Source organism: Schistocerca americana, chromosome 4 (genome assembly GCF_021461395.2).
Source record: "Schistocerca americana isolate TAMUIC-IGC-003095 chromosome 4, iqSchAmer2.1, whole genome shotgun sequence".
NCBI lineage: Eukaryota > Metazoa > Arthropoda > Insecta > Orthoptera > Acrididae > Schistocerca > Schistocerca americana.
Window position 1 is genome coordinate 656,400,298 of NC_060122.1, and position 18,562 is coordinate 656,418,859.

Sequence of the window (18,562 nt, forward strand, 5' to 3'; positions counted from 1 at the left end):
CTGTAATATGTTGAGGTTTCTTGAGACTTTCACCAGAAACATCTACACAGTATTACACATGGTCAACATCCACATTTCTCTTTAGTCCCACCACTTAGGCATAAGCATTATATTGGTGAACACAAACTAGATCCTTCCTCATTTTAGTTGCGCATGTTCCTAAAAACAGTACCATATGTGGCCGTTCCATGGTTATGAAGCCAGAGGAACAGGCCTGGGCTTCAATACCAATTGTCAACATAAACAGTGCACCCCCATTTCAAATACGGCTTCATCAGAGTTACCACGAGTATCAGAAAGAAAGATTAGATTCTCCAGGAGGTGTAGTGTTATACCAACAACATCTGAAATGAATTTAAAGGTAAACTCTTGAGGACAAGATTAACAGGAGCGGTGGTGAATTTAAATTAATGATTGGCTGTTTGCAATGGCCACCTGATTCACAAACATCAGCCATATTGCCATTTCAAGACATCATCATCAACTTTGTAGCACAGATATGCCTTGTCTGTACAACCGGATTGGGGGGGTGGCTTTATACTACTTGCTGATATATAATCCAACTGTTGCTAAAACTTTCCTTAATTTGGTATGTGAAAGCAAGGAACACAGCATCAACCTGAGCAACGATATCTTCTTTCTTGGTCTAGTGGACAAACAGAGTGAGCACAGATTTTGTTTATGAAATCCACATTGATTCCTACAGAGGATATTTTCATGAGTGTAAAACATAAAAAATTCCACAACAGATTCACATCACATCACATCATAGGTACAGACCGGCAGTTTGTGCATCTGTTCGACAGCCCTGCTTGAAAATAGGAATAGCCTGCACTTATTTCCAATCACTAGGAACACTTCATTCCTCCAGACACCTACAGTACACTGCCGCTGGAATGGGAGCACTTCTTTCACACACACTAACGTGACAGGAAGGGCACCCAGCACCTAATTCATTAACAAAGCCAAGACATGTTTAAACAAGCCCCCCCCCCCCCATGACTGTACAGAATACAGGCACAAGAAAAATAAGAAGAAGATAGTATTATTCTATTTCTGGAGTGAGAATGGATCATACAGAGCTGGTGGAGCAATTTTGCAACCCTTTTAAAGAAAACAACCATTTGCACATAACACATACTTCACCAACCTTATATAGCCACTTCCTGCATATAGTGCACACCTGACCTACGAAGGGTGCTGGGTTGGGGAGGGCTGGGGGGAGGGGGGGGGGAAGGGGGGGGGGGGGAAGAGGAGATTCCTACAATTCTTCACTCAACAGCAAAGTTCAAGAAAGCAACATTCATGGTAATCACAACATTGTTTGAGCCTCTGGTTTAAACCTTCCATTCGGCTCCAAACTACATGATCAGCTCTGGAAACATATCACAAAACGCTAACTGTGGTTTCATGCCATGCGTAAGACTAATTGTCCTCACCAAAGCAGACAGCTGTCTGCAGCACTCGAAAACGGCCTCTGATGCTGACAAGCAAGTGTCATTCATGCTGATATGAACAATGATTTGCAGCTGTGTGCACTCAGTATGCTCAACTGCTGCTGGTAAAGCCTCCTCCACATCTTGGATGCAATCCCCCTCCCACCTGACAAGGAAACAGAGTTGACACTGCCCTTCCTTTCTAACCTGTCTGCTTTTTCCCTAAGGGGCTCCACCACCCACCTAACTCTTGAGCTTCCAATTACAAGCAATCCCACCCTCTACACTTGTTCAGGCCTTTTTAGGAAGGTTGTCTACAGTCCAAATGAGCAAGGCATTCCATACTGCCTCAGATGTACTTTCAGCAGAGGGAAATAACTCAAACTTGTTTTTAAGGTATAAGGGGACAGCTGCTCAGCCAGTACTAACTGTTACCTATAACACTGAGATTCGCAACCCTGCCACTGTTCACCATGCACCATCAGGTGAACACTGACTGAGAACAAGGATGCTAAAAGTCTCTGTGATATCAGGGATCCCATGTGATGCTGTAGGCACCCAGGTGCCATAACATTTGTCACAGGTCACCCAACACCACTGCAGCCCAGGACAGCACAATGAGGCCCATCCACTGTGGACAATACAGCTTTCTACTGTTTATGGACAGTGGCCAATTCTCCCCTGCATCCATACACAACAGATGCATTCTCTATCCATCAATGTTTGTCTATACCAAAGAACATATCACTAACCCAAGGAGTAATGTTGCTATGCTACTTCTGCCTTTCACATTCTCACAGCACTCCAACATTAGCTCACACAATGAAAATGTATTAAAATTTGTGGAAAAACTTACAATAAATTAGAATATGAGTAAATTAATATACACTAGTCAACACAGTTATATACACACAAGCTATTCACTTCCTTTCCAAGGCATGTGAGAACAAAATTTAAACCAAATTCTGCATATAAACAGAAACTGGTGCTGCTCCTAACACATCTGCTCGATTCTGCAGCTGTCGCCCTGTTAAAAAGCAGGTATAGAAAGTACAGAGAATTAATTTACCTTTAAAAGATGAGATAACTTCTGCTTGTGCTCCAGTCTTGTTTAGCAAGTCCTTCATACATTCAGAAGCTAAAATGTACAGTTCATCTTTTGAATTGTCCAAATGAATTGCACTGTATGTCATCTCTGGACTATAACATACTGCACTTGTCATTGGCAGAGTCCAAGGAGTTGTGGTCCATATTAACAAATACACTTGTGATACATGTTGGGGTGTAATTTTTTTCAGTTGTGGCGGTAGGTCCTTTATCAGGAAGCGTACCGTAACAGCCTGACTGCAGTGAGTTGGGTTATATTCCAGCTCAGCTTCTGCCAGTGCTGTCCTGAAAATTTTTGGGTGTTAAAACTAAATAAAAATGAAGTTTTCTTTGATCAGTATTATCTAAAGACAAAATATTCACTTGGCTGACTTCTGCAGTTTGGTAGTAACATGGGACTTTAAGGCAGGAGAGTTCAACATTGATATCTGGCTCAAAGAAGAATTATTCTCATCATGTAAGGGTCACATGCACAACTGTGCAGTTACACACAAACCAAAGTCAAACCCCTATGAAGGCACCTCATCAGAGTAAACACTTTAACTTTTAGTTTAAAATCAGTGCCAAAATTGGAGAGGTACCTATGTCCAAATAATCTACAGCTATATTAAAGTAATTTAATATTTCAATAACTCAGCTAAAAAATGGTACAGTGTCACCATTCTAAAGAGGAAGGATAAACGTCTATGCCAGCACTGCTCTGGCATTCATGCCAGCCAGAACTTTTGCTTTCACAGATTCAACACATATCTGTAAATGGAGTTATATCTCTGAGGGTAATTATTCAATATGAGTGAACTGTGTGTTTTTATGTGGAGAAGTGTATTAATTCCAAATCATCCTGGGCTCCACATGTTTACCTCAGAAACATTAAAATGACATGAGGCTACAAATTTAAAGAAACAAGGAAAGTTTCCCAATTTATTTTTAAATTATTGTGATGTATGTAACCAAAGCATCTAAATCACAAAAAATGGGTTATGAAGCACAGTACATAGAACTTTAAAATACATAATACGAAGAACACTGGACCTACACTACAAACATAGGCAACATCTGAGAAGGCTGGGTTGAGTATGGATGTGGATTTCATTTCTGATAAGATGGAGGGTGTGATAGAGGTGGGCTCAGTCCTATGCACCCCACTCAGCATACTCTGTTAACTGTACAGGCTAAAAGGGGGACTTCTACCAGGATCAATAAGTATTTTTAAAAATTAAAAAATTATATGCTATAAATGACTGATGCATTCACAATAATAACTATAATTTTGCCTAACACTGCTGTACTTTTTTACTGTGTGATGTCTCATTATGCATCCAGCTATGCAGAAAGCAACACAATGAAGTTTCATGTCTACTAAAACACATACATCCCTGTCTGGTTATTTAAAATTTTGGATCTGCCAACTGAGTGACATGGCTCACTCTTTGAGTCTTCTCTGAAACACACAGTGGATCATCATTACAGTCTTACTGTACCTTACTCTAGAAAATTCTGAGTGGAATACAATAATGCAAAAAGTAAAGGTAACTACTCACCATATAGTTGAGGAATAAAGTGGTCAACTGCAACTATCCCCGTTTGACTCCAGTGTCACAGCAATTGTTTGTGTGTTAGTCTGTTAGCTCCAAGAAATAGCCGTGATTTTCCATTCTACCTTCAGGCAAATGCCGGTACCGTTCCTCTGAAACGGCACAGCTGATTTCCTCCCCCATCCTTCCCTAATCCAATTAATCCAATTGTGCTCTATCTGTAATGCCCTTTTTGTTGATGGGATGTTAAGCACTAATCTTCTTCTCCTCCTCCTCCTCCTCCTCCCCCCCCCCCCTCAAGAAATAACATTGTCCACAATATTAGGGATGATTTCAGTCTTGTTTACATGTCTGTCAACTGCTCAATACTTCAACCACACCGAGCGAGGTGGCGCAGTGGTTAGCACACTGGACTCGCATTCGGAAGGACGACGGTTCAATCCCGCGTCCGACCATCCTGATTTAGGTTTTCCGTGATTTCCCTAAATCTCTCCAGGCAAATGCCGGGATGGTTCCTTTGAAAGGGCACGGCCGACTTCCTTCCCCATCCTTCCCTAATCCGATGAGACCGATGACCTCGCTGTTTGGTCTCTTCCCCCAAACAACCAACCAACCAACCAACTTCAACCATATGAAGAATAGTTACATTAATTTATTCAATTATTTTTGGTTGTAAAGAAGATATTTATAACATCTAAGACCACTTTTGAATCCATTTACTGGAGTTTAAACTTCCTTGGGAAATCTAAACAAGTTTAAACTTCCTTGGGAAATCAAAACTTGCATCAATAACAACCAATCCTGTCAAACATAGAAGATTTTCATTGGGTTATTTCCTTCTGTACTGGGGACCCATACTGTGGAGAGTTAGCATACAAACTGAAATGCCCTTTTCTCTGAACTTAAGCCAAAGTACAGCTTAACAAACAGTAACCTCTCTCTGACAGAGGTCATCTTACAGGTGCAGTATGTTGGACAGACAAGAGTGCAGAAAGAAATCATTCATTGCTTTGTTCACAGAACCATGCCAGCATTTGATTAATGCCATTTACAGAAACCATAAAACACACAAATCGTGCATGACTGGATGGGTATTTGAACCTTCATCTTCTCAGTTACGAGTTCTATTTCTTATCACCCCATTTGGCACTCGTTTAGAGGGTTACTTCATGGCAGAATAGGAAGCTTGTTTTACAACTATGAAGTCAAAATGTCAAGGCAAGAGACCAGAAAGAGAAGTGTCCTAACTGAAGAATCTGTCCCCAGCATTCAGCTAAGAGAATTCAGATCTAAATAACAGTGGTCCAATAACATTTGCATCCTGGTTTTATTTATACATATCGTCAACTGCACACAGCACCACCCTCTCGACTTGAGACGTACATTATTTACTGCTCAGTGGTTTGTATGTAACTGGTATTGCCAGAGGAAATCATCTGGTAAGAGGTCATATCATTCATTCAAAGTTATTCACAAATTCTATAAATTAAAACTAAATAAAAAGTTGGGCTAGAAAATAAAACATGGGTCATAGCACTGAGTTAATATTTCAGGTCACAAAATATAAAAGTGACCGTAAGTACAGAGCAAAGGAAGTTTTTACAATCTTACAAGACTGTGGAGCAGGACATGTTTGAGGAGATGAAGAAATCTTACAATTAGCTTTAATACAAAAAGCAGTAGAGGAAATAAAGATGTTATAAAAAATCAATGAGACGTTTTTACATTCACAAATTAGTAATACAAAAAATAGGTAAAAACAGGTATCACTAATGACAGATCTGCAGTGAGTAAAATTCTAATTTTTGTTTTCCATATACTACAATAATAAAAATGATATCACTATTATTATTAAAAATAATTTAGGAGTAAACTAGACCACTGCCTGAATACCAGAAGCATTGTGTCATCAAAAGGCACACTCCTGTATTAAATTATGTACATTTTTCCAGAACTTTCTTACTATAATAATAACAACAACAATAATAATAATAATAATAATAATAAAACTGTCTTCAACCTATAGGTTGGATGAGCACCTCAGTGCTTCACTGGCCATGGCCCTATTGGAGGTGATATGCTGTTGCCTTCCTCCAGTCTCTGAACTGATTTACCAGCCAGTTATAATGGAGCCTATAGTTGAGTATGAACATTGAGCCAGGATATATCCTGCCATTTTCACACACACACACACACACACACACACACACACACACACACAAAGTATTATCAGTTGTGAAAGAAAGCAATCTGTGATAGAAAAAATAATCATAAGACTAACTGGAGACTGGATTTGTAGCCATAACTTAAGCACCACACAACCACTTTATTAAGAAGCAGTAACAAATAAAAGCTACAGTTACACAAAACTGAGAAACATAAAAAAAAATCATTTCACTTTCATGGCTAATGCTAAATCTGTCTTAATATGTAACTGACACCATTTATCCCATATATTAGCTTAAATGTCACACATATAATAAAAAGAAGAAGTTACTTACCTTGATGATGGAGACCAGAAAACTGGTTTATATGCTCTATAGATCAAACCCTGAAAACAAATATTGCCATATGAAGCAAATGCAATAACATTTAAGAACATGGTCTTTTAACTGAATATTTTTCAAATGTATTGAAAGTAAGTACCTGACCACGTGTGGAAGTTAAAGAATAAAACTGTGTGTATCTGCTCCTGCTCTCTCTCTCTCTCTCTCTCTCTCTCTCTCTCTCTCTTTCCTCCAACTTTTAGCTGTTCTTAGCCCCTACATACAGAGCCTGTGGCACTGATAAATTGAAAGCACACCAACTTTTAGAAACACTCAATTTTAATCACATGTAATTACGTACAGTCATGTCATTATGTATTCTTCACACATTTCAGGGCAATAGCTTTGAATTTAACTACTTTTTCTGCAGATTGTTACCTATGTCTACCTTTGCCTATGCCCTAATGGCCACAGCAAAATTTTGCTTACTACATGTTAATTTGCACTATTCACACACAATGGCCTAGATCACAACCACAGCCATGTTTTGAGACTTTTATACAAAATTTAAAAAAAAGAAATACTGACAAGAGATGTGTGAACATTTCTTGTGCAAAACATATTGTCTTAATACTTGTATTTTTTCAAGGGCGCATGTTAGCATTTACATAATAAAACCAGGGATAAACATCACATGTCAAATTGCACTACAATAAAACTGTCATTGTTAAGTGTATCAATGGTGAAAAATGGCTATAATATCTCCATAAACCAAAAAAATTCTAAGTTAATTGTGTAATTGGATATATAAAAAATCTACTCAACAACTAGCAGCAGCACTGTACATAACAGAGGTGCGAGGGGGTTGGTGAAAAATAGATGGGAAAGATAATGCAAGGCTAGAAAACTAAAATGGAGTGAAGCAAAGAGTAGCTACAGTGAAGAAGTGCTGGAATGGAAAAAATTAATGTAAATTAAGGGTGGGTGGGTGTCGAGAACCAAGGACATGTTGTAGAGTTAGTTCCCACCTGTGGAGTTCTGAGAAACTGGTGTCTCAGGGAAAAATCCAGATGGCACATGTGGTGAAATAAGTGCCGAGGTCATGAATGTCATGTTGTAGAGCATGCTCTGCAACAGGATATTGCAAGTTGCTAGTATACACCCTCTACCTATGCCCATTCATCCTAATCGATAAATTGGTTGTAGTCATGCCAATGTAGAAGGCTGAACAGTGTTCATATAACAACTGCTACATGACATGTTGTCTTTTAGGTGGCTCTACCTTTGATAGTATATGTCTTGCCAGTTACAGGGCTGTTATAGGTGGTGGTAGGAGAGTGCATAAGGCAAGTCTTACAGTGGTGACAGTCACAGGGGTAGGAGCCATACAGTAGGGAGATGAGTGCAGAAGGAGCATAGCGCCTGACAAGAACAATGTGGAGATTGGGTGGGCAGCGGAAAGCTATTCTAGATGTGATGGGCAAAATTTCAGATAAAATGGATCTCATTTCAGGGCATGATTTTAGGAAATCAAGGCCCTGTTGAAGTGGCTAATTAACACATTCCAAACCAAGATAATACTGATTCACCAATAGTGTGCTCCGAATATGTGTTTTGGAGGGATCGGCAGTACCAGGATTGATGTCATGGCCCAGGATACCTGTTTTTTAACTAGGCTGGTGAGGTAATTACGTGCAGTGAAAGCTGAGTTGAGAATGGTGGTGTATTGCTGTAAAAAGTCTGCATCCAAACAAACACATTTGCTTCGGATGCCAAGGCTACATGGGCGGGAACGTCTGATGTGGAAAGGACAGCAGCTGTCAAAATATAAGTACTGTTGTCTGTTGGTAGGTTTAATGTGGACAGAAGTCTAGTAAATGACCTATATGCCTCATTAGGCCAATTTACACTCTATCAGACTTCTCTCCTTCTACAAAATCCTGAAGTTATCTGCCCCTCATGTTTCCTTGAATGCTATCATCAGCCTAGCCAACTTCAGACTGCAACAACATGTCAGACTTCACCTCAAAAAGCTATCCCACCTTCTCTTAAACTGCCTGAACAATGGTGTTTCCCTTCCTGTCCCTCTGTAGCTCCCTACACAGCCTTACCATCAACCACCAATCCTCTCCTACAAACCGAGCTTGGCCAATGACCTTCACATCCTACGTTCTTCACCATTACCTCCCAGACCAAGAATAACCCATAATCCCAAGAACCAGTCACAAACTACAGTGTCCTTAACCTCTCATCTAAAGCACTCTCCACTCCTGAATTATCTGTATTATCTAAGCGTGTCACCTTCAGCCCTAAACCTGCATTTGATCATACTGCTTTGTTGAAGGACCTACTTTCCTTCACACATAATATCCATCAGAAATATCACTTTGCAACCCATTTCCAAAACCTTTACAACAGCAAACCTGATATCGAACCCTGCCTTGAACAGTTCAGACCACAATCCCAACTTGATCCACCACCACTACCTCAAAATCATCCCTTACAAGCCTCCCAAAAATTCTTCACATCCAGCATTGCTTCGCAACCCTTCCTCAGGTTCCTACAATATGACCCTAACCTGTCCTCTGCAGAACTCCAGGCTCTATGTTCCCTAAAAGCTGATGACTCCACCATTATCTTCTCAGCAGAAAGAGGATCTAGTACTGTAGTACTTGACCGAAAGATGTATGTTAGTGAAGGTCTATGCCAGCTGTCTGACACCACTACAATACAGTATCTGCCATCAAGATCCCATCCCTGTGATTCAAAGTGACCTGCAGTCCTTCCTTAAAACCTCAGGCTCCTCACAAGGACTAACACCTCAATCCATAGATCTTCTCACCCCACCCAAACAACACACCTCCACCTTTTACCTTCTTCCTAAGGACCACAAACCCAATCATCCTGGCCGTCCTATAGTTGCTGGCTTCAAAGCATCCACCGAACATATATCTGCCTTTTTTGACCAATACCTGCTACCCATAGCACAAAGACTCCCCACATGCATCAAAGATACCAACTATTTCCTAAATCGTCTGAAATCTGTGCCTATCCCACTCCCACCACACACCTTGCTTGTCACCATTGATGCCACCTCCCTCTTCACCAATATCCCCCATGTACATGGTCTGTCTGCTGCTGAACTTTTCCTCAATCAGCACCAACCTGATTCAAAAATTATGACATCTTTCCTACTCACCTTAATCAGCTTTATACTTACCAACAACCACTACACCTTTGAGGGGCATACATACAAACAGATCAGGGGTACGGCAATGGTAACAATGATGGCTCCTTACTATGCCAACCTATCCATGGGTCACTTGGAAGGGACTTCCTGTGATCCGTTATTCTTTAGCCCCAAGTTTGGTTCAGATACGAACATGACATCTTTACCATATGGACTCATGGTCAGGCTGACCCACTACAATTCCTGGAATCTCTGAATACCTTCTCCCAATCAAAAATTTAACATGGTCCTATTCCAAATCCCATACCACTTTCCTTGATGTTGATGTCGAACTCACCGAAGGGCAGCTACGCACTTCTGTCCACATTAAACCTACCAACAAACAACAGTACTTACATTCTGAGCGCTGCCAACCTTTCCATGTCAAATGTTCCCTCCAATACAGTGATGGCACACAAGGCAAATGTATTTGTTCAGATGCAGATTCTTTACAGCAATACACCACCATTCTCACCTCAGCATTCATTACCCTACCAGCCTAGTTAAAAAGCAGATATCCCAGGCCATCACATCCAATCCTGGTACTTCTGATCTCTCCAAAAAACAGCTTCAGAGCACACAATTGGTGACTCAGTATTATCCTGGTTTGGAACGTGTTAATCAGCTACTTCAACAGGGCCATGATTTCCTAAAATCATGCCCTGAAATGAGATCCATTTTATCTAAAATTTTGCCCACCCCACCTAGAATAGCTTTCTGTTGCCCTCCCAATCTCCACAATATTCTTTTCATAGCTTGTGCTCCTTCTGCACCCATCTCCCTACTGTATGGCCCCTACCCACGTGACTGTCACTGCTGCAAGACTTGCCCTATGCACTCTCCTACCACCACCTATAACAGCCCTGTAACTGGTAAAACATATACTATCAAACGGAAAGCCACCTACAAAATAAAACATTGTTATGTAAACACTTTTTGGCCTTCTACATCAATATGACTACCACCAAATTATCAATTAGGATGAATGAACACAGGCAGAGGGTGTATACTGGCAACTTGCAATATCCTGTAGCAGAGCATGCTCTTCAACATGACATTCGTGACCTCGGCACCTGTTTCTCCACACGCGCCATCTTGATTCTTCCCACAGACACCAGATTCTCAGATCTCCACAGGTGGGAACTAGCACTATAACATGTCCTTAGTTATCGCCACCTACCTGGTGTTGATTTATGTTAATTTCTTCTATCCCAGTGCTTCTTCACTGTAACTACTCTTTGCTTCCCTCCGTTTCAGTTTTCTATGTCTTTCATTGTTTTTCCCGTCTATTTTTCACTGCCCCCCTTGCACATCTGTTACGTACAATGCACTTAGCTTTCCACTCTTATTAACTCACATCTGATGTTCAAGCATTAATGTCAGTCTGCATATTATCCTGTCTTCCACCTTTAAGCTCTCAGGTTTTCAAATCTTGTCAGATGCAGTCCCCAACACTCAGTCTTTCCCTCTCATCCTGCATGGTAAGTCTCCCCTGACCCACAGTTCTGGGTGACTTTCTGAAAATCTACCACTTTTCCTGGACATCTGCAGTCCTTTTCCTTCATCATTCTTCCTTCCCTTTCAACCCTTCTGCATGAAGAAGGAGGCACTGGCTCTGAAAGCTTGCTAATTACAACCATATTTTATGTGAGTGTTCTGCCGGCATTTGGTGAGTAGATATTTTATCTATCCAATAAAATAATTGTGTCAAATAATTGACTGTTTTTGTTGTTAAGTTAACTGTGGGCATCCCAAGCAGATACAATGAATGGCTAAATGATGAACATGGTCAAGACCTGATACCTCACATAAAAAAAAAAAAAAAAAAAAAAAAAAAGCACCAAGTAAAAGAAATTTCTATAAAAAGAAACAGCTGTCGATATCCAAAAATATAAACACTGAGAGGAGATTCGCAAAAAGTTACACTTGGAGCATGCCTCTGTGTGGGTGCAAAATGTGGACAAATGGCAAAGACAAATGAATGACAGAAAGCCTTAGAAATGTTGTTTACAGGAGACTGTTTGGGCAAAGTGGATCGATCAAGTTGAGAGCGAAGAAGATGGCAAGAAAAAATATCTAGTAAATAACACAATGAATCACAGAGATTGAATGGTTGGGTTCTGTTAAAACATGAGCTGATGCTGAAAAATTTATTTGAATGGATGATGGAAGGTAAGAAATGTATGGGCAGGGCCTATATAAGACAGATTGTTCATGCTGGTAGGATACAGCAGCTATACTGAAATGACGAGATTAGCTGGAGAGCAAAAATAAAAGTGAAGAAAGGAAATATAGTTTGAATCATTAAACACACAAAAACAGAACAAATAATAAATAAAAATGCGTCAACCCTCTACCATAATTCTAGTACAATGATATCATTTGTTACTTCAGTTTATTAGTTCTACAGCAGTCTACCTCTCCCTCTACTTCCTTCCTTCTTTTCATCTTTCTCCTCCCCTGAACATAGTCCCTTGTCAGGTACAAGCTCACAGTTTATCCCAGACACCCCTCTATGAATAAAACAGACTCAGCACATATGTATTTAGATCAAACAAAAATGTGATATACATGGTGTTTACAATGCAACCAAACTTAGCAAAAATAGGAGGTGATAACTAAATAAGCTAGAGTGACAGCAAAAACAGTGACTTGCAAGTAGGCCTAAGTGGAGGAATCCACAATATAACATGCAAAACAATAGTTATACTCCAGTTAAAATAACTCTGACACTGAGATTTCAGTGAGTCGAGTGAGAGGACCAGCTAGCAAAGGTTGAGAGCAGCATGTGTACTCGACCCTATCCTCCATCTGCTTCTGTCTTCTGTCCCCTTCCCTGGTCCCACTCCAGTCTCACATACACCTTTTATATCCCCCCCCCCCCCCAACTCACTTGCATAGTCCTGTACCTTCTTTCTCTGCTTCTCACTACCACTACACCTACCCCTCCCCCCCCCCCCTCCCCCTGCTCCCTCTCAAGCACAACTCTCCCAATACTGCATCTAGCAGCCCACCAAACTGTCCCTGCCACATCCCTGCACACGGTTCGCACTACATACTACAGTATTGTCCCCTACCCCTAGCCTGCTATGCCACCCCCTTCCTTCCCTGCTGCTTCCGTGTCCCCAGTACCCACTTCAGCTGAGACTGCTACTCACATCAGGGGGCCACTGCATCCAGAGATGTCAGAGTGACTGCACGCACAAGTACTTGTCACTCCATCCCAGATGAAACAACAGATGCACATTAGCTACGAAGATCTAGAGCCACCGCACCCTCTTTGATGTACACAGGCAAGACAAGGATGCAGCATCCAGTGCATTTCTTTTCTTCTTTCCTTCTTCTTCCCTCCTATCTTATTTTTCTTGCCTCTTTTCTTATGTGGTTTTTTTTTAATAGTGCTCGACATTCATTAATCAATTCTTATACTTCTGTCAATATTTTTACACTTCCAGCATAATATCTAATTAAATATGGTAACTTCATCTTTCAAATTGCATGAAGCAGACAAGATGATATTCCGGGCTTTCTGAACAACACTGGTCACAATTATCTATGTCACTTTTGACAACATGTAAGTTACAGGTGGTGTTCCTCAACATGTGTCATTCTCCAGTGTTAAAAGTGCAAATGTTATACTACTTAATATTACTCTCTTTCAAATTCTGAAGGTGGCAGGGGTAAAATACAGGGATCAAAAGGCATTTACAATTTGTACAGAAACCAGATGGCAGTTATAAGAGTTGAGGGGTACGAAAGGGAAGCAGTGGTTGGGAAGGGAGTAATAGAAGGTTGTAGCCTCTCCCCGATGTTATTCAATCTGTATATTGAGCAAGCAGTAAATGAAACAAAAGAAAAATTTGGAGTAGGTATTAAAATCCATGGAGAAGAAATAAAAACTTTGAGGTTTGCCGACGACATTGTAATTCTGTCGGAGACAGCAAAGGACTTGGAAGAGCAGTTGAACGGAATGGACAGTGTCTTGAAAGGACGATATAAGATGAACATCAACAAAAGCAAAACGAGGATAATGGAGTGTGGTCGAGTTAACTCGGGTGATGCTGAGGGAATTAGATTAGGAAATGAGGGGCTTAAAGTAGTAAAGGAGTTTTGCTATTTGGGGAGCAAAATAACTGATGATGGTCGAAGTAGAGAGGATATAAAATGTAGACTGGAAATGGCAAGGAAATCGTTTCTGAATAAGAAAAATTTATTAGCATCGAGTATTGATTTAAGTGTCAGGAAGTCATTTCTGAAAGTATTTGTATGGAGTGTAGCCATGAATGGAAGTGAAACATGGACGATAAACAGTTTGGACAAGAAGAGAATAGAAGCTTTCGAAATGTGGTTCTAGAGAAGAATGCTGAAGATTAGATGGGTAGATCATTTAACTAATGAGGAGGTATTGAATAGAATTGGGGAGAAGAGGAGTTTGTGGCACAACTTGACTAGAAGAAGGGATCGGTTGGTAGGACATGTTCTGAGGCATCAAGGGATCACCAATTTAGTACTGGAGGGGAGCGTGGAGGCTAAAAATCGTAGAGGGAGACCAAGAGATGAATACACTAAGCAGATTCAGAAGGATGTAGGGTGCAGTAGGTACTGGGAGATGAAGAAGCTTGCACTGGATAGAGTAGCATGGAGAGCTACATCAAACCAGTCTCGGGACTGAAGACCACAACAACAGCAACAACAACAATAATATTACTTCATTAGCTGCTGATGAGAGTGTGTACTGTGCAACAATCTGATGTTACAAATCAACAGTACAAGGATCATTTTCACAATATGCCTAGCTTCACTCTTATCTAATGGAGATGTAGTCTTATACCTAAAAGACACAACACACAAATGCTGTGACAATGTTAATATATGTCAGGTGATTTTTAAGTTTTGACACAAGTTAAAGCATACCGTTTCCCCTTGATAATGGCCATACAAGCAAAACTGTAATAGTGAGAAGTTCAAATAAAGAATTTTATGGTCAAAGGTGGCCACGATGCCTTTTACAAAATTTCACATGACTATGAACAACATTTACGAGTACTTAAACAATAATTTATACACTATGTAATAACATACCTTCTCAAACATATCGTAAAATTTCTTAATCTGGTTTTTCACATATTTCTTGTCAAATGTGTGATAAGAATGGTCCCAATCACCCATTACTCCCCATGATTTAAAAGTTGTCTTCTGATTTGCAATAGCAGCTTCAGCAAATTTCCGTGCTGAAATGAGATAATATATACTCAAATGCTGCTCTTATTGTCAGCATAAATAACTTCAGTGAATAAAGAACTTTTAGTGATTTCCACAAACTATCTAGAGAAGAAAAAAATTTTGCAAATAAAAAAAAATAACATGCACTATTTACTTCTGAAAACAGAAATTCTTTCTCATATTTTCACAGCAAAATTGTACAAATTTCTCACTGCATTTCTGCAGAAGTTTTGTCACTTACAAAGAGGATGCACAGTAACTTCCCCGTTTTCAGCTTCTGGCATTGCACACAATAATGTCTGCTGGTGTTCAAAAAGTTTATCATGGAAATATGCAACTTATTGTCAACAACTGAACTAATAAAACAACATCACAAAGTGTCAAGCAAAAGGAAATAATGCAAGATTAGTGCTTAATGCCCTACTGACAACAAGGTCACTAGAGGTGGGGTACATGTTTGGACTGGGAAGGGGGAACAGCTGTATCTTTTGAAAGCAGTCATCCCAGCATTCACCTAGATCAATTTTAGGAAATCATGGTACTGCATCTGCTTGGGACTATAAAATGGTTCAAATGGCTCTGAGCACTATGGGACGTAACAGCTATGGTCATCAGTCCCCTATAACTTATTTTTTTTTTTGGTCATCAGTCTACTGACTGGTTTGATGCGGCCCGCCACGAATTCCTTTCCTGTGCTAACCTCTTCATCTCAGAGTAGCACTTGCAACCTACGTCCTCAATTATTTGCTTGACGCATTCCAATCTCTGTCTTCCTCTGCAGTTTTTGCCCTCTACAGCTCCCTCTAGTACCATGGAAGTCATTCCCTCATGTCTTAGCAGATGTCCTATAACCCTGTCCCTTCTCCTTATCAGTATTTTCCACATATTCCTTTCCTCTCCGATTCTGCGTAGAACCTCCTCATTCCTTACAACTACTTAAACCTAACTAACCTAAGGACATCACACAACACCCAGTCATCACAAGGCAGAGAAAATCCCTGACCCCGCCGGGAGCTTGGGACTATACTGCTCTGCATACCAGGCCAGTATTGTGGGCTGCTGGTGGCTCTCCAGAAAGATGCAAGTAAACAGCCCACATCAATACAAGTCACTGAACTGTTTACATGCCTAGTCTCAAACAGCTCGGATTGCTTACCTTGTAGCTTCACATAGCCTCTGAGGTGTCCAGTGGTGCCAACCTCACCAGTAGGCAGCATGCCTACTGTGGCAGAGAGCAGGCACCACTTCCTTACACCAAGTGACATGCCTATTCAGCACCAGGTAGGTAGCCGCCCCCTCCTCCCCCACCCCCCTCCACAGGTGACTTTTAAGCCAATGCAGAACCATGCTGTGGTCAGTTACCACTCCAGGCTTCACACTGGCTGCAGCAGCAGCCACCAATCGAGGGCATTAGCCTTATTGCAAGCACCTGTTGCCGATGCTATGCAGGACTGTTATCTGCCTTTCTCAGGTGCCACATCTGACCACAGGTTTTCCCATTCACCAGCGATCACCGTCATCAAGCCCTCGCCTCCGACAACTACCGACGCCCAACATCAGCAACTATCATCATCCATCATCGAGCCATCGCCTCAGACATCCGCCAATGGCCAGCATCCCAGAAGTACTGTCATCCCACCAGCAGTTATTGTCGTCAACCTATGACTCCAACACATGCAGAAATATGATGTCTCTGAAGCCTGTTGTTCTCGAGGACATACTCTGAATGTCAGGTTGGATCCTGCCATCAATCATCCCTGACCCCCCCCCCCCCTGCTCTGCCTCCTACCACCACTCATGGACCTCATTGTGTAGGCATATCACAGGGAACATCTAGGAGAGACATTACTGCTTTTAGTTTAGTTGTGTGAACATTCATCCATGGACATTGTATCTGATTTCTCTTTCTTGTATCAATGATAAACAGTTGTTTCCACACTTGTGCATTTCACTGGTAGTCCACAGCACCCCTTAGCCTCAGACAAAACACATGGAAAACATAAACCTGGATGGTCTGGTGGAGATTTGAACTGCAGTCCTCCCAAATACTAGTGCACCGTCTACATCTAGATCTGAGCTTACATTCCGCAAAACACTCATGGTGTTTGGCAGAAGGTAATTTGGATACCAGTGTCACTTCCCCTTTTCCTGTCCCAGTCATGAACAGTTTGCGGGAAGAACAATTGTTGGTAAGCCTCCGTGTGAGCTCAAAGTTCTCTGATTTGATCTTCCTGGTCTTTTCATGAGACACATGTAACAGGAAGAAATATATTGGTTGACTGTTCCAGGAACATACGCTCTTTTAACAATTAACCATACCATGATGCAGAATGCCTCACTTGCAGTGTCTGCGACTCCAGTTGGCTGAGCATCACTGTGACACTCTTGCGCTTACTAAATGAACATGTAATGAAATAATCTGTTCTTCCTTGGATCTTCTCTATTTCCTCTATCAATCGTATCTGGTATAGATCCCACACTGATGAGCAGTACTTGAGTATTGGTCGAATGAGTGTTTTGCAATCTACCTCCTTTGCTCATAGTCTACATTTCCAAAGATTCTTGCAATGAAACACACTCTGGCATCTGCCTAACCTGCAATCAATTTTATGTGGTTGTTTCATTTCACATCGCTCCACACACACACACAGAGAGAGAGAGAGAGAGAGAGAGAGAGAGAGAGAGAGAGAGAGAGACCCGCAATCAATTTTATGTGGTTGTTTCATTAAACATCGCTCCACACACACACACACACACACACACACACACACACACACACACAGAGAGAGAGAGAGAGAGAGAGAGAGAGAGATGCTTTATGGAAATAATTGTTTTGCAAACATGTAATCATACTTCAATACTGAGTCTTTCTGTTTATATACGTGCAATATGTTACATTTGTTTTTGTTGAAGGTCAACTGCAACTTGCTACAACAAGCGTCAATACTCTGAAAGTCCTCCTGCATTTTGCTACACTCCTCCAGCTTTGCAACTTCTCTGTACACCATACCATTGGCTAAAAACCTCATGTATCTTCTGACTTTATCCACACCATCATTTATCTACACGTATCATTAAAAGTAATGGTCCTATAAAGATCCTTGGGGTGAGATGGAAGTTACTTTTACAACTGAAGATTTTTCCCCATTGAGATGGCCACACTACGTTCTGTTTGCTAGAAATTCTTCAATCCCCTCACATAATTGGACTGACGTTCCATATGCTTGTAATTTGTTCATTAGTCAGTCTTCCAGAAGTCAAGAAACATGGCATCAATTTGTCCGCCTGTATCTACTGGTCTCGTGGATGAACAGAGAAAGCTGGGTTTCACAAGATCGTCTTACTGCGCCACCTCTCTCAGTCAATAACAGGCTACACAATGTGAATTTTCATATAGTTAACAGTACATGGTTACCACTTGAAAAACCTTTCTATTATCAAAAAATTCACTCTTCCTTGGTATTAAGATGTTATAAACTTGTGATCAATGACACAAATGTGGTAGGGAAGCTAGACAATCTGAAAATGGAAATGCAAAGGATCAAT

The 18,562-nt window shown here is 40.9% G+C and overlaps 1 protein-coding gene across 2 annotated transcripts in view; it reads right to left on the bottom strand.

Annotated features, from left to right (window-relative positions):
- Positions 1-18,562, bottom strand: part of LOC124612496 (isoleucine--tRNA ligase, mitochondrial) — a 100,831-nt gene that overhangs the window by 38,503 nt on the left and 43,766 nt on the right. For both annotated transcript variants that reach the window (XM_047140733.1, XM_047140734.1), the window contains exons 4-6: positions 14,876-15,024; positions 6,580-6,629; positions 2,506-2,828 (exon numbers count right to left, since the gene is read on the bottom strand). In XM_047140733.1, the coding sequence (XP_046996689.1) occupies positions 2,506-2,828; positions 6,580-6,629; positions 14,876-15,024 (522 nt within the window). The remainder of the gene's footprint in view (positions 1-2,505; positions 2,829-6,579; positions 6,630-14,875; positions 15,025-18,562) is intronic.